Here is a 16131-nt window from a genome sequence, read left to right on the forward strand (position 1 = left end):
ATAACGCTTGAAGAAATGCTGAGACGGTCCATTTGCTTTTATGGACACAGCAACCCGAAGCTGTCTTGTCCGACTTTCTAGGCCACCAGCGACCGTGACGTACTGCAGCTGTTTGTTCCCTCGTCTCTCGCGTCACCAACGACGTGCAAAGCGTCTTATCAAAGTGTCTAAGCCGAGCAATCCCCGTCCTCCTGCCACTCCAGCTACGTTCGGCGGTTTGGAGCTGTTCGGTCGGCCGACGGCGGTCCAGTGGACCTCGCTGTCGGCCACGGCGGCGGCCGGCTCCTCCTCGCTGTCGCTCAGCTCGGCCGTCGACTGGCCGGCCGGCGCCGAGCTGCTGGTCTCGACCAGCAGCTTCGAGTCGCGCCAGACCGAGGTGCGCCGCGTGGCGGCCGTCTCCGAGGACGGCATGACGCTGACGCTGAACCAGAGCCTGCAGTACGAGCACCTCGGTAGGTGGCATGGCGGTCGGCATGACGCTGACGCTGAACCAGAGCCTGCAGTACGAGCACCTCGGTAGGTGGCGCGGCGGTCGGCAGGGCGCTGACGCTGAACCAGAACCTGCAGTACGAGCACCTCGGTAGGTGGCGCGGCTTTCGGCATGACGCTGACGCTGAACCAGAGCCTGCAGTACGAGCACCTCGGTAGGTGGCGCGGCGGTCGGCAGGGCGCTGACGCTGAACCAGAACCTGCAGTACGAGCACCTCGGTAGGTAGCGCGGCGGTCGGCAGGGCGCTGATGCTGAACCAGAGCCTGCAGTACGAGCACCTCGGTAGGTGGCGCGGCTTTCGGCATGACGCTGACGCTGAACCAGAGCTTGCAGTACGAGCACCTCGGTAGGTGGCGCGGCGGTCGGCAGGGCGCTGATGCTGAACCAGAGCCTGCAGTACGAGCACCTCGGTAGGTGGCGCGGCGGTCGGCAGGGCGCTGATGCTGAACCAGAGCCTGCAGTACGAGCACCTCGGTAGGTGGCGCGGTGGTCGGCAGGGCGCTGACGCTGAACCAGAGCCTGCAGTACGAGCACCTCAGTAGGTGGCGTGGCGGTCGGCAGGGCGCTGATGCTGAACCAGAGCCTGCAGTACGAGCACCTCGGTAGGTGGCGCGGCGGTCGGCAGGGCGCTGACGCTGAACCAGAACCTGCAGTGCGAGCACCTCGGTAGGTGGCGCGGCGGTCGGCAGGGCGCTGATGCTGAACCAGAGCCTGCAGTACGAGCACCTCGGTAGGTGGCGCGACGATCGGCATGACGCTGACGCTGAACCAGAACCTGCAGTACGAGCACCTCGGTAGGTGGCGCGGCGGTCGGCAGAGCACTGTCTGCGGCGGCGGCCGCCGCCTCTACTGCAGTGCCGGGTCTGAGTGCAAGTGTGAGAGCTGTGGGTCGCTGTGATGCACATCCGACATTGAGTCAGTTATGTGTGACTGATATTGTTTCAGGAAGTGTGCGCGCTTTGGTCTGTTATTCTTACGATTGGTAAGGTTGTTCCGCCACCATGTATTGGTATCGCTAGTGTCTTCCGGCACGTCTTTTTGGAAAAAAAACTGCCTGTTCCGACACGCAACACGGTAAACAGCAGTTGCTGAGCCAATGCTCGTCAGAAGAGTTAGTGCGATGAGCCTATTTAATGCGCCACCAGAACAACTCTGCCCACTCGGAGGCCCGGAGCCCCCCTCAGCACTCGTCCAATCCAGGCTACTCTGCAATGGGTGGGTATGCTGACGTTCCACGCCGGCCGTCGCAGGCATCGGCTTCACGATGCCAGACGACTCCGTCGCTCCCCTGGCGGCCAAGGTCGGACTCCTCTCCCGCAACATCCGCATCGAGGGCGAGTCCTACGATGACGTCATCGAGGAGAGCTTCGGGGCGCGCGTGCTGGCCAGCAGCTACAACGACAGGAACACCAACACGATGAAGAAAGGTCTGCGCTGTGGTGTCGTTCACGTGCCTGTCCCCCAGCTTGATGCATGCTCACGCCGCCCACTGGCTGCACTCTGCGGCAGCGTTGATGACAGCAGTGTTGCGGTAGCGTCAACTCATACAAATGGCAAGCTTGTACCTTACAACTGAAGTCTTTGAGCGTGTCAAAGACGCCCAAAATACATCTCAGACGGATGTTTGTCAGGGTCGTTTACTTGTTTGCATAACCGCTGATCACATCTTACAAGTTTGCACACTAGGTGGACGATGAAATTGCTGTTTCCCCTGCTATATCTTTCTGCGGAGCCCAGGTATCGTCGGCCAAGCCGTCGAGTATGCTCCGACCCGCCGCGTTGTCTGACCGCCACCCCCGCCCGCGCAGCCTCCGTCCAACTCTCCAACGTGGAGTTTCGGCTGGCTGGCCAGGACGGCTGGAGTGACGCCTACGACCCGCGCTATGCCCTCGCCTTCGTCTCCCTGGACGATACGGACTCCAGCGTGGTCAACTGCAGCTTCAACCACCTCTTCAGCCCGGCCATCGGCATCTTCTACACCAACAACCTCACCGTTCAGGGCAACGTCATCATGCACACGGTCGGATCGGGTGAGGCGGGTGGGGTCGTCATGGGCGGGCTGTCGTGATTTGTTGCAGGGTGTTATGCGATTGTGCTCAATAGTAAATGTGAGTTTCGTTTTGGTGCCGTTGGTGAGCGTTCTTAGTGCGTACACCGCTCTATCCCGCTCTTTTTCAGGAAGTATGGTTACTAAGACTCGGATATTTTTTGTCCTAATCTTAGCAAGGGCGAGAGGAAACAATGGTTTTTACCACGACCGCTGTGCGCCTAAGGGATAATTTAGGCAGTGACACATCAAAGCATGGGAGATGGGATGCATAGGAGCTGGCTTTGCTACGACTTAGTGTGTCTGCAGGGGTGCAGATTTGATGTGCGTTGAGTACACGCTCGTGCGTGTGACAGTGACAACCTGAGCCGCTGTTTGTGCACACACGTTCCGTTGTACTGGCCTGAACAGGCGATATTTACCCGCACCCCTGCCACTATAGCGCCCTCACGCCGGGTCTGCCACGCAGGTATCATCGACGAGGGCGTGGGCAACCGTCTGCAGGACAACCTCGTCTCGTGGGTCGTCTTCCCGGGCACGTACAACGGCCGCGAAGAGCCGGAGAACCTCTCCTGGGACGCCGGCTTCCGGATCCACAAGGCCAAGAGCGTGACGCTCACCGGCAACGTGGTGGCAGGTGCGAACACCACGCCTCCTGTCCTGCCACGGACCACTCGTCCTCGGCCCCTGTCGGTAAAGCAGGGCCGCCGGACTGGATCACGAAGGCTAACGCTTGCCATGATGTTTCCTTTGGATAGCCTACCCATAAACGTTTGGGCTGAGTCTGAAATCCCGGTGGCAATGGCAGGACGACAGCGTCCTCTCCGACAGGAAGCGTCGGGGACGCAAAGTTGTTTCCGTTATGTGTGGCTCTTGCGTCTCCCGAAGCGTTTGTTCTCGAAGCCTTCTGACGGGCAGCACACCAGCATCACAGGCTGACGCGTCGGCGGCTGTGCTGAACAGGCTCGGAGCGGCTGGGCTTTCACATCAGCGGCACCGACTGCGCTGCGCCTTCCAACTGGGCCAACAACGAGGCACACGGCGTCCTGCACGGCGTCCATATGTTCAAGAAGATCACGCACAAACAGTGCGCCAAGGTGCGGCGAGGGCAGCCCGGACAGCAGAGCCGGACCGCTCCCACTCTGACACTCTGACACTGACACTCTGACACTTAGCACGACACCCGTGATCTCGGGCACCGCTCGTGGATGTCACACTGTTTCGCTTTGGTCTGGCTGTCGTACTGGCTTGCGATGCTCAGCCATTCTTGCAGTCAGTAGCGTTAATTAGAAACGATTCTTCCATGCTCAAGCTTTGTAGTTCCTTGTTTGTACGTCTTACGCGCTTCAGCCTCACCGTTACGCAGGACTCACTATGCCTCGACGCTCAGCGACAATCACGGTAACGTCGTACGGCGCTCCTCCCCACCAGGTGAGCGGCTTTTACGTGTGGCGGGCCTACGACTTCGGCATCTACTTTCACGTGAGCTCGCACAGCGTCGTCGTGGAGGACAACCTGCTCGTGGAGAACACGCTGGCGCTGCTGCCCATGCTGTACGAGCCGAGCCCCGTGTCTCACCAGTACGCCGACAAGCACATCAACGTCACCAACACGCGTATCGTGGCGGTGACGTCGGCCGAGCAGTGCGGCGCCGACACAGCGCCGCAGATCGCCAGCTACCGCACGCAGGCGCGGTCGCCCCGCGCGCCCGACGGGGGCCGCACAGGCCTCATGTGGGGCCAGTTCATCGCCAGTCCTGTCGGTGAGCGCTCCGTGGCCCGCGGGGATGAGGAGGAGCCTGCTGGAGCTTGTGACGCCCGGGAGTTATCGTCATTAGCAGTTAGATAGTGTGTTGGATGTAGCAGTGCAGCCCGGGTGTGTTTGTGCTGCAGTTTAGACTCGTCGTGCACATTGAGATGAAGCTTTTTGGATGAGCCTGTCTGTATGACGTGTGTTGCAATGTAAGGTAACTACAGCTGAGCGTAACATTGACCCTCTACGATTTCACTTGACTGTGGTGTTGGCCTTTTTGGCGCCGTGACGTGCCCAATTGTTAGCCGAAATGTCCCCCCCCCCCCCCTCCCCGTTTCTCCACACGCCATCGCTCCGTTCGGCTGCAGGCGCGCCGCTCAAGACCTGGTACAATCCGATGAGCTACGCGGCTCTGCGCGGCACAACGTACCTGCGGTCGATCCAGCTGATCAACTTCGCCCGGCTGTGCGGCGGCCGCCGCGACCTGGCGCTGACCACCCTGGGGTCTGGCGACGATGCCCAGCACCCGGTAGTCAGCCAGGACGTCAGCTTCACCAACGTGCTCGAGGACGACCGTCTCTTCTTGCACGAGTGAGCCTGCGTGGAGATCGGACACCGCGGAGGGAATGAAGTACGGGTGTGCCTGTAGGAGGGGGAGAGACTGTGGTTTTCAGGGGTTGGCTGAGGCATGTCTTAAAGGGGACGTGACGTGCTGCTTTCTTAACGGTGTGATCACATGTGATCATGATCATCACATCACATGATCACACAGACGATGGGCGGTGTGGGTTTTGCATAGCGGGGAGACGTTGAACGCCTGATTGCTGGCGACTGATTACGGCTCTACACTGAGTTCACACGACGCCTAAGTCTGTTCAGTCAATATAAGGGACAGCGTGAAGAGGCACGCGGCTCAGATGGCTCCGGCATGTGCATACCGGCAGCACAGTGCAACCGTTATCCCATACATTCACCGGTGAACTCTTATTGACGGATGTGCCCCGCTTCCTCAGGCCAGATCTGGCAGCAGTGAACCCATCTGACTGCGTGGACATGGACTGTGATGGCCAGAAACACGCCATGCTGATCGACACCGACGGCTCCTTGATTGGTGAGCTGTCCTGCATTTAATAACTGAGTGCCAGGAGCGGCCTTATGCAGTCCCATTTAGGGGCAAACTTACAGGAGTCTAGACTTATTTGGTTATCACTGGTGATGGGCTGCTGCCTATTTAGTGCACACCAAGCGATAGTCTGTGCTGAAGCATAACCATTGATTACATTCTGATACACTGGCTGGCTGACATTTTTGACGGCAGGGACATCTGTAGTTCTTTGGTAATGTATGTGTGCTGTATCGCATTGCCCGTCAAACCCGGTCCATCCTGAAGAATGCCGCTGACCCCATTTGAACCTATCCTGATCTCCTCTGACAGTTGACACAACTGGCACTTCCACTCAGGCTCTGCCGACACAATGGTGCGTCTGGCCGAGTTTGAGTTTGACCATCTCTGACACAGCTGGCACTCCCACCTCAGGCTCTGCCGACACGATGGGGCCTCTGGCCGAGTTTGAGTTTGACCATCTCTGACACAGCTGGCACTCCCACCTCAGGCTCTGCCGACACGATGGTGCCTCTGGCCGAGTTGGAGTTTGACCATCTCTGACACAGCTGGCACTCCTACTCAGGCTCTGCCGACACAATGGTGCGTCTGGCCGAGTTGGAGTTTGACCATCTCTGACACAGCTGGCACTCCCACTCAGGCTCTGCCGACACAATGGTGCGTCTGGCCGAGTTTGAGTTTGACCATCTCTGACACAGCTGGCACTCCCACCTCAGGCTCTGCCGACACGATGGTGCCTCTGGCCGAGTTGGAGTTTGACCATCTCTGACACAGCTGGCACTCCCACCTCAGGCTCTGCCGATACGATGGTGCCTCTGGCCGAGTTGGAGTTTGACCATCTCTGACACAGCTGGCACTCCCACCTCAAGCTCTGCCGACACAATGGTGTGTCTGGCCGAGTTTGAGTTTGACCATCTCTGACACAGCTGGCACTCCCACCTCAGGCTCTGCCGGCACGTTGGTGCCTCTGGCCGAGTTTGAGTTTGACGGCGATGAGAGGCGAGGTGTGGGCTACTACCGCGTGCCCAAGTCGGCCGTCACACGGCTGGACGGCTCGCGCATCCCGTACGCAGAGAAGATGCCCAACAAAGGTAACTGAGGTCCGGGCCATGCGGCGAATGCTGCCGGCGGCGTGGCCCTGCTGAGATGGCGAGAACGAAGGGAAACGATCGTGTGGCCTTGGGCGTACTCTGGATGTAATTTTCTGCGATGTCCTGTTTGGTGTTATTAATTTAATGGAGCTAAATTCACTAATGGTTATTAAAGCCCATGTAAAATGTGTAATCGTTATGTGTAATATGTGATGCCTTTGCATGCACGGGACCTGTCTGTGCGGTAATATGTATATATATATATATATATATATATATATATATATATATATATGCGTGTGTGTGTGTGTGTGTGTGTGTGTGTGTGTGTGTGTGTGTGTGTGTGTGTGTGTGTGTGTGTGTGTGTGTGTGTGTGTGTATGTGCGTGTGTGTTATATACATTCTAAAGATAAATATAAATCAGAACGCTCAACCAAAATAATTTCCATTAATCGCTATTGCATCTCATCAAATTTGTTGCTTCAGCTGTTACATGCGATGTTGTGATGCTGCACTAAGCTGTTGTGGCGTATTTCGTATTTCTGATCACCGCTTTAACAATGCGGCGCCGAAGGCTAGCGGGACGCACCATAACGCGTGCGCGGCCGCACGACAGGCATCTGGCGGGACGCTGACTGCACGTGGCGCGCGCCGTGGCGAGCGTACACGTGCCCGGGCGGCCAGCAGCGCATGCTTGTGCTGGAGTCGATGGACGCCGACTCGGAGATCCGCCGCGTGTCTCCGATCGCCCTCATCGCCGACCCCGGTACGTCACACCGTACGCCATGTGAGACGCGATGTGGGAGGCTCAGTGGGACGCCTGGCGGGCGTGCTCGGCTGCCGAGCGTGTTGGCGGTGACGTCACCGTCATCCCGTCTCGCGTCCGCCAGGCTCGGCGGGCTTTGTGGACCTGCTGAACGGCCAGCAGGACCACGGCTGGTGCTTCGGCTACACGTGCCAGGAGCGGCTGAGCACCTTCTACGCGGTGGTGGCGGCCAGCAAGCCGTACGAGATGCACTTCACGGGCACGCCGCCGCATCACCTGAGGTTCCACTTCCTCCACGCCCAGCCGGACCAGGTCAGAGGCTGGTGTGACTGCCGCAGCCGCGGCGGCAGCCAGCAGGTGGACAGGTGAATGAGATGATACATTGAGCCGAAGGGGAGAAATCTATCGGCTCTAAGCCCAACTGGCCCGTCCCTGTACTTAGCAGTGAACTGCATTAGTCTTACCTTGCTGAGTAGCGCACGAATACAAAAGATGAAACGTCTTCACATCAGCGACGGGCTTATATGTTTTCGCCAAGAATTTCATCGTTTTCTGAGATATTGTAGAGTTATCAATAATTTACGAGTGAGACGATTAGTGCGATAAAACGTCACTTATTGTCTTGGTGTCCTTGATGTTAAACGGCTTAATCGGCGGCTGTTCGCTAGCACATGGATACAGCAAATCTGACGGCGTAGTTGTAGCCCCAGCCTTCCTTCTCGCGGCACACGATCTGGCTCGAATATTCTGACATGAATCGTTCACTGGTGCGCTGCAGGCGATCCTGTTGAAGATCTGGTACCCGAAGACGCAGCGATACGACGTGTACTATGAGGGCGAGTTCGTCTACCCGACCAACACCGATCCGGCAACGTTCGACATCCTCCCACCTGATCCTGCAAATCCGGACCAGTTCGTGCCTCTCATCACTTCAACGGTGAGCTTCCAGCTATGTGCGCTTAGTGGAAGCAGGACAGGAGCAGCTGCTCAGGATTGCGGCGGGCTGTGGGTTGTGATCCGTGCATAAAGGGCCTTTTCTAGTTTTATTGGTGAAGCATTTCATCGTTTGACAGGCAAACGACAGGATCGGCATGCAGTCTTTGGTGCTGCAGGTCGTGCCAAACCAACCAACAGCAAACGTTTGCACGACGGCTTATTGGGAATGGTTATGGTGGATCAGGTGCTTTGGAAGTAAACTCGGGCGATTGTGTGCTTTTAAGTCATATTTGATTATTTTCAGCTTATGTATTCACGCTGGTAAGTTCATTAACTTATTGAGTACATTTTTGCGGTCATGTATGACGTTCAGAATGCTCTGAACGGACATCACTGCTTCACGGAACGTAGCTTCAGTTTTAATCTGTGCATTTGTATTCGTTTCTTTAAGCCTAACGCGTGCGTTTCCTGTAACCCCCTGACATCTTCCCTGCCCCAGTTGCATGAAATTCGAAAGAGGTCGTGACGCTGAGCGGAAGACATTATGATTTAATGCAAGGACCGTTCACATCAATAACCAAACATATTTGTAGGAAACACAAATGTCTACTGACGCTTCTTCCCACGCAGCTGCTAGCTTCGCTTTCCTAAGACACCGCCCCTCATCTCTCTTTCCGCAGACTCACGGCCAGAACTTCTTCGACCGGACGACTGGTTTCCTACACGTGCTGCTGCGTGGTCCGGGCATCATCGAGGTGCGCCAGCAGCCGATCATCGTCCTCAAGATGGGCTACGTCGGCGAGGCGGAGTTCTTCGAGTCTGACGTGCTGCCGCGGCTGATGGACCTGCTGGGCATCTCGCCAGACCAGCTGCGAGTGCCGAAGGTGGTGCGCGAGGACTCGGCGCCGGCCGGCAGGCGGCGCCGGGATGCCGAAGCCCCAGCCGTCCAGGTGGAGGTGGGTTCGGCGACGCGGTCACAGCAGTTGTGGCTGTGGCTGCTGCGACAGCAGACACAGCAGTCCGGAGGTCGATGCTGCCACAGCAGCCGGCAGGGCTGGAGATGTTGGTGTTGCCCGTCCAATACAGGCGGCCGTCCGTACTCGATCACGGCGCAGACGACATGCTACGATTGTAAATTAACGTTCTTGCGTACGCGTTCAAATATGCGATTACTTGGGGCAGTCTGCCAGTTAGCACACAGTTTAGCAGTCATGTCTTGCTGGAAATCCGCTCGAAGATGTTTTGTCGTACCTGGCTGTGTGCAGCTTGGAATCCTGCGTCGAAAATGAGCCGCCTTGCCACCCGCCGCCCGTAGCCAAACACCCTGAGGCGGCGCCCGTCTCAGACCAGGCGACGGTATCGGCCCGAACCCCACCCGCTTCCCCTCCTCCCTCCCCTGTGACCTGTTCACAAGGCACGCGCCTGCTCTCTCTCGAGCGCAGATCGAGATCGGCCAGCCTCCCGCCAACGGCACTGCCGACACTGGCAACAGCACCGCCACGCTGGAGGACCTAGAGCGCGTACAGGCCCGCGTCGTCGACAGCTTCCAGACGGGCCAGGTGGACGCAGCGCTCGGTGTTCAAGTCCAGACCATAGCGGTGAGCGACGGCCGGTTCCGACCACACTGTGCAGCATGGGCGGCTGGCCCTGGCGCCTTTCGGTTCGGTCTGTATCGGCGCGAGCCTGTCGGCGCGTTCGCGTGGTGAGAGTAGCCAGAACCGTGGCACGCTGACGGGTGCGGACCACACTCATCGGCGGGGCCCGAGGCAACTGTTGGGCCGGGGTGTTTCGTCGGCGGCCGGATGCGCTACCTGGCTGGTCGTGCCGCTGCTGCGGCCCTGACGGGGGCTGGTGAGTGTGATTCGCGGTATGATGCCGTGCAGCTAACATTGCTGGTGAATGACTGGTGAGTGTGATTCGCGGTATGATGCCGTGCAGCTAACATTGCTGGTGAATGACTGGCGATTGGTGTATCGCTACCGCGCGTACCGCGTACCGCGCTACAACATCGCGCTGCACTGCTACGCTGCTGACGCGGTGCCGCACAGTAGTCGGAGATGTTGGCGGTGAGATCGAACAGACGATGTTTTAGGCCAGACCATCGCAGGGACGGACAGATCTGTCGACGTTTCAGCTGCGGTCGTATCGAATTATCGAGTAACCTGGAGAACAGCCTACCTTGCTTCCGTGTTGTAGCCAAGGGTTTGAAAATTCAAGTTCACGTGGTTGAAACGCTGTTCGGGCATGTGCTCGGAATAAACTACGGGAGGTTCCTCTTCCAAAGCGTTCACCTCCATCTGGGCACGGAGAAACAGCGAGCTGTTGGGACCTCGCGCACCCCCTCCCCTTTCGCTGGGGTGTGTCCGTGGTCAGTGGCATGTGCGACTGAACATGATGCGCGCGCCCGTCGTTTGCGACACATGACATACGTGACCTGTGTGACCAAAGTGACTTACGTGACCTGATACGTGACCTGTGACCTGCGCGACCGTCAGATGATTGACCCGGTGCCGGTGGCCACCGACCCGACTGGCGGCGTCCGCGCCACCAACGAGACCGGCGACGTGGATCTCTCCGGCGTTCCCGGAGCCAAGACGTGAGTGTCGGTCATCTCAGGTCGCTTCGGCCTGTCGCACCGCATGCTGGTCAGCTCTAACCGTGAGACTCAGACAGAAACTAAGAAGCCAGCCGAGTGGCATGTTCTGGTGGTTGGTTCGTTCATGCTTGTCTGTACGTTAATTACATAATGAATGGCGTCATTGCTCGCACGTCGTTGACCACTTGGCATTTGTTCTGACTGATGGCAGCGTGCTGACGCCTGTGTATTGGTGCCCAAGTCCTCGCTCGCAGAGCAGATTTACAGCAACTTGCGATATTGTCAGCGATGAGGTGAGATACCTTATGAGAGGAGATATGTTTTATGTTTCCTGGCAGTTTTTCAGAGACGCAAAGGGAGCAGGAGGCAGAAGCTGCGGCAGCAGAGGCGGAAGTCGCTGATGGTGTCGCCTACCAGCGACCGGCAGAACTATTGATTGAATCGCAGCCCGTCAGAGGCGTTATTGAGGAGCTCAGTCAGATAATGCCCCTCATCAAGCTCTACATGAAGGATACCACCGTAAGTAAAAGATGAGCTTAGGCTGGAGGACGCGTTCGAGTATTCTCAAACTAACATGGCTTGTTCACACTGTTTGGAAATTTGTCAGCTTTATGGCTTCAAAGCCAAGGACTGCATTGTGCATGCTTCGCAGCCATGTTTTTTTCTGACACCCGAAAGTGGCTCAGAACCACAGTCTTGTTCACACTGCAAAACATTATTGTTAGGTGTATCACTTCCGTTGAAGATGATGTTTATCTTAAACGCTGGGTCCTAAAACCAACGAACGCCATCACGACACACACAGACGCCCTGATTGGCGCCCGCGCGAAGAGAGAGCCCCGACATCTGCCTGAAATGGCAGCGAGCATAGAGTGTGTGGCAAAGCAAGGGCGAACCCGTGAACATCATCGTTCCTGCAGCTGATTCCAAATTCTACGGTTATCAGCCGCGGGACCGTTGTCGCTGTTGCGCGTGCGCAATAGCACAGCGGCCGAGCTCTTCTCTTCTGCCCCGCGTTAGTCCCTCCCCCTCCTCGCATCTGGCCTGAACTTGCCACCGGGCCCCGCGCCTGACGCCGTTCTGTTCGGCTCCGCTGCAGGGGGCGCGCATGTCTTCCGTCGGCCACGAGTCCAGCCCGTGGCAGGTGGAGGCTGAGCTGGTGTCGCCGCCGGCCGGGGTGTCGCTGCTGCACGCCCGCGAGCCGTTCCGCCAGGGCGTGGCCACCTTCAGCCGGCTGGCGGTGAGCGGCGTGGCCAGCGGGCTGCGCCTGCGCTTCCGCGTGGTGCAGCCGGCCGAGGTCAGCTTCAGCGCGGACATGAGCGGCTCGTTCAGCACCACCAAGAAGCGGCTGGAGGCGAGGGTGGCCAGCGACACGCGTACTGGGACCGACATGGACCAGAAGGGACGCCCCGCTCAGGTGGGAGCCACATCTTCGGAAGAGAGCCGGTCCGCTGGGAGGAGCCTAGGTCGGCTGAAGTTGTTTTGGGAGGGCACCTGTAGATAAAGGGGCAGTGAGATGTGAGTTGCCCGGCCCAGATTTGTGTTGAAACATATATCATTTGAAATCTATACAGTTTTTGGCTGAAATACGGAACAGCTGAAAAGGTTACCACGTGGGAAAATGTCTAAAGCCGACGACCGTCGAGAAAAATAAAACACATCCCGACCTGTTCGGACTTTTTCAAATAAAATGCATTTTTGACCTAAATTTAGCCAACGTTTGTTCACTTACTGCAACTGGTGACATTGAATTGTGTCTCAGCGCATCCGGATTGCAATTTTCCGCACCGTTGTCCCACGCTGGTAGCATTCCCTCGCATCTGTATGCCCCAAGTATCTGCGATCCTGCGTCGTTGCGTCTCAATCCCATTGCTATTCTTGCCACCACGTTACATTTCCCCACTGCCCCCAACCCGATGTATCGCATGTTGTGTGTGCCCAGTTTCATATGCTACCTTCACACCGTCGCCGTTCTCCTCCCAAACGTCATCACGTCTCAGGCTACTCGCGTTTCACATTGCATATGCCATGCCTCTCACGCCTCCCATCTCGTGCCCTCTTCGATGACTTCCACGTGTTGTCTGACCCACGACCCATCTCGAGCCCCTCTCCCGCTGTACCGTCTGTCATGTCCCATCCCGTGTCCCTGACCCGCTCCGACCGCCGCGGATCACGTCTGACGTCCTCGCCTCACGCCTCTCACGCCTCTCACGCCTCTCACGTCGCTCACGCCGACCGTGCCCTCACGCCCGTCAGGCCGGCGATACGCGTGTTCATACGTGACCCGGTGACGCGCGGCCCGGCCGCCGCCGAGGTGCTGCGCGGCTACACCTGGCGCTTCCGGGCGGATCTGTATGAGGCCGGCTCCAGCCCGCGCGCCGTCTTGCGGGTGAGGCTTCGCACGAGCGACGCCGCCTCAGCCGCGCCGAGCTCGTGGGCTGTGTCGGCTGCCGCAGTGGAGACTAGACTACGCTTGTCTAGGTTAGGTTGGGTAGGTGCGGTGGAACCTGAACTACGCCAGGTTGGCTTAGCTGAGCCGAAGTGGAGACTAGCCTACGCCAGGCTGGGTTGGATTAGCCATGGTGAAGGTCAATTTGTGCCAGGTTGGGTTGCGCTAGTCGCAGTTGAGACTAGCCCACGGCAGGTAATGTTATGATAGCCCCGTCCGAGCTTGGCATGTTTCATGTTGGCCTGGTCGCCATAACTTGAGCAATTTATTACACAAAATGGACCAATTCACCAATAAAACACCTCGAACGGGGATCTATGGCTTGACTGGGACAGTCTGTAGGAGTCTGCGCATATTGTATGGCTTACCTGGGACGGTCTGTAAGAGTCTGCGCATATTGTATGGCTTACCTGGACAGTCTGTAAGAATTTGCGCATATTGTATGGCTTACCTGGGACGGTCTGTAAGAATCTGCGCATATTGTATGGCTTACCTGGGACGGTCTGTAAGAATCTGCGCATATTGTATGGCTTGCCTGGACAGTCTGTAAGAATCTGCGCATATTGTATGGCTTGCCTGGACAGTCTGTAAGAATCTGCGCATATTGTATGGCTTACCTGGGACGGTCTGTAAGAGACTGCGCATATTGGCCGGAACGCCTGTCCGCTTTCTCCCTGGTTAACGCTGCGATAGCTGGTCGTTGACTAAGAGCTTGTTTCTGGGTCGTGGCCTTCAGTTTTTTGTGGTGAGGAAACGCTTGTTGCTCATGGCAAAAAGACTACGTATGTGAAGCAGTGGTGATGTTCCAACGGTGCAAACATGCACTACCTGATTAAACAGGTTGAGTTTTAACATCTTGCAGATATTACAGCACAACTTTTAAATAATTAGACAGTTTGTCGCTCGAAAGCTTATCTGCCATGAACCGTAGCTGCCAGTAAATAGAATGGCCAAAGCTGCGAGTCATCAAACATCCGTAACACACCTATTACGGCATGCAAAGCGCCTTAATCAAGATAACCCGAACTATACCACGGCTAAAAGCTTGTCATCGAGCTCTGACGGACGTCAGGCACGGCTGGGGTCGGCCGCTGACATTGGGCCGATTATCCGCTAGGGGACGCGGACTCGACAGCTGACACCGCCCGACAACGGCGCCACCTTCGACCCGTACGTGGTGTTCGACGACCTGACCATCTCCGAGAACGGCTTCTACTACGTGCTGCGCATCACCGTCACCACCGCCGACGACGCCAGCTACCGGCTGGTTGCCCTTTCCGGTACGGGGTGTCCTCCGGCCTCAGGGCACTGACCCGGGCCTCCGGCTGGTCACCTTGTCTAGAACGTGGTTGGGTGTGGCCCGGCTGGCGCGACCTATTAGCGACTGCGTGAGACCGCGTGGCAGTGTGGCGTCCATGTATGATCGGTGGTCAGCTGTTGTGTACGTCACGTACATGGATCACGCGCTTTCAGCGCATCAAATGCCGGCGCACTGATCCTGTTCATCAGCACAGTTTGCCGCCAGTGTCCCGCATTGGCGTGTAACAGTTGCGACCTTCGGTCAACGAGCGGCTCCTTTGACGCTTCGGAGCCACTGACCCGCCAAACGTTGAAGGACGCGCTGCAATGTCTGTGTTGTCACTGAGACAGGCCGGCCGTTGCACCTGCTCGCCGCCGTGCTCCGACTCGGCCTCGTCTGCCGCGCAGGACCTATCCACGTGCGCTCGGCGCAGGCGGCGCCGCTGGCGCAGCCGCACAACATCGGCGTGCGTTTCCTCTCCGACTACAGCGCCGTGGCCGGGAGGGAGGAGCAGTTCAGCGAGGAGGTCGCCTCCTGGCTCCAGAGCCGCTACGGAAAGACGGCCTGGCTCCGGATACGCCTATCGAGAGGTCAGGCTCGCGGTTGACGTTAGGTCAGGTCAGGCTTGTTGTTGAAATTAGGTCAAGTCAGAACGGCTGCTGACCTCCGGTCAGGTGATGCTCGTGGCGCTCCCAGTATGTCAAGCGTATTCACGTGGTGCTCATTCTGACTTTAAGGCTCAATCGGAACTGATTTCCGCACATTAGGTCAAGGTCATTCAGGTCATTGGGAGTTAAAATGCCCTTGGGTCAAAGAGACCCGGGTTTAAGGTCGCCTCACGGCTGCGTTGGGTTGGTCAGACTCAATGAGCCAGTGCGGGTATGCCAGGGTGTGTATACACTACATGTGAGTGGACGCTGGGTATGCTTGCCTTACAGTGACTTAAACGAAGCCAAGTTAACGAGCGTAACGATGTGCCATAACCGCCAACCGTCAATAGCGCCAGTGTATTCACCACCGGTACATGGATGCGGTAATCAACGGGCATGATGAGCCCGTTGCAGCTCACTTACGTGGATTCGAGGAGGTTATCAAAGTTAGCCGTCAAATGCCCTTTACCTCCTGGACATTGTCGGCAAATCACTGCTAAGATCCTCCTTGCCCTCCTTGCCCCGTCTCGCTCCATACCGGTTGATGCAGTGTTTTCGTCGCCGTCCGCAGGCAGTATCAAAGCGAACGTGGACACGCGGGCGACGTCGGCGGCGGATCATGACGCCACCGTGGACCAGCTGCAGGCGGACCTGGACGCCGGTCTTACCATGACGGACTCGGCGGGCCGCTCGTACCCGCTGGCCGACACTCTCCTGGTGGACGGCGTGGAGCGCAAACGTCAGGTCTGTGGGCCGCGGACCGCCGCCCGTCGGCCGGCCAGGGGCCACCTCTCGCCAGAGGCCGCCGCGCCCTCCTGCCGGCCAGGGGCCATCTCTCGCCAGGGGCCGCCGCGCCCTCCTGCCGGCCAGGGTCTACCCCTCGCCAGGGGCCACCTCTCGCCAGGGGCCGCCGCACCCTCCTGCCGGCCAG

At 57.8% G+C, this 16131-nt stretch overlaps 1 protein-coding gene across 1 annotated transcript in view; it reads left to right on the forward strand.

Annotated features, from left to right (window-relative positions):
- The first annotated feature begins 333 nt into the window (after positions 1 to 333).
- The window catches only part of LOC119092816 (fibrocystin-L), a 16774-nt gene continuing 976 nt past the window's right edge, over positions 334 to 16131 (forward strand). Inside the window, exons 1-21 of the mRNA XM_037215733.1 lie at positions 334 to 452; positions 1741 to 1917; positions 2299 to 2520; positions 3007 to 3174; positions 3501 to 3634; positions 3969 to 4299; positions 4658 to 4880; positions 5303 to 5400; positions 6357 to 6503; positions 7120 to 7269; positions 7394 to 7581; positions 8048 to 8206; positions 8886 to 9161; positions 9648 to 9803; positions 10701 to 10801; positions 11140 to 11320; positions 11901 to 12247; positions 13058 to 13190; positions 14368 to 14530; positions 14958 to 15140; positions 15772 to 15944. Coding sequence (XP_037071628.1) covers positions 410 to 452; positions 1741 to 1917; positions 2299 to 2520; positions 3007 to 3174; positions 3501 to 3634; positions 3969 to 4299; positions 4658 to 4880; positions 5303 to 5400; positions 6357 to 6503; positions 7120 to 7269; positions 7394 to 7581; positions 8048 to 8206; positions 8886 to 9161; positions 9648 to 9803; positions 10701 to 10801; positions 11140 to 11320; positions 11901 to 12247; positions 13058 to 13190; positions 14368 to 14530; positions 14958 to 15140; positions 15772 to 15944 — 3753 coding nt within the window. The 5' untranslated portion in view covers positions 334 to 409. The remainder of the gene's footprint in view (positions 453 to 1740; positions 1918 to 2298; positions 2521 to 3006; positions 3175 to 3500; positions 3635 to 3968; positions 4300 to 4657; positions 4881 to 5302; positions 5401 to 6356; positions 6504 to 7119; positions 7270 to 7393; positions 7582 to 8047; positions 8207 to 8885; positions 9162 to 9647; positions 9804 to 10700; positions 10802 to 11139; positions 11321 to 11900; positions 12248 to 13057; positions 13191 to 14367; positions 14531 to 14957; positions 15141 to 15771; positions 15945 to 16131) is intronic.

Source organism: Pollicipes pollicipes, unplaced genomic scaffold, assembly GCF_011947565.3.
Source record: "Pollicipes pollicipes isolate AB1234 unplaced genomic scaffold, Ppol_2.1 Scaffold_3464;HRSCAF=4073_pilon_pilon_pilon, whole genome shotgun sequence".
NCBI classification, from domain to species: domain Eukaryota; kingdom Metazoa; phylum Arthropoda; class Thecostraca; order Pollicipedomorpha; family Pollicipedidae; genus Pollicipes; species Pollicipes pollicipes.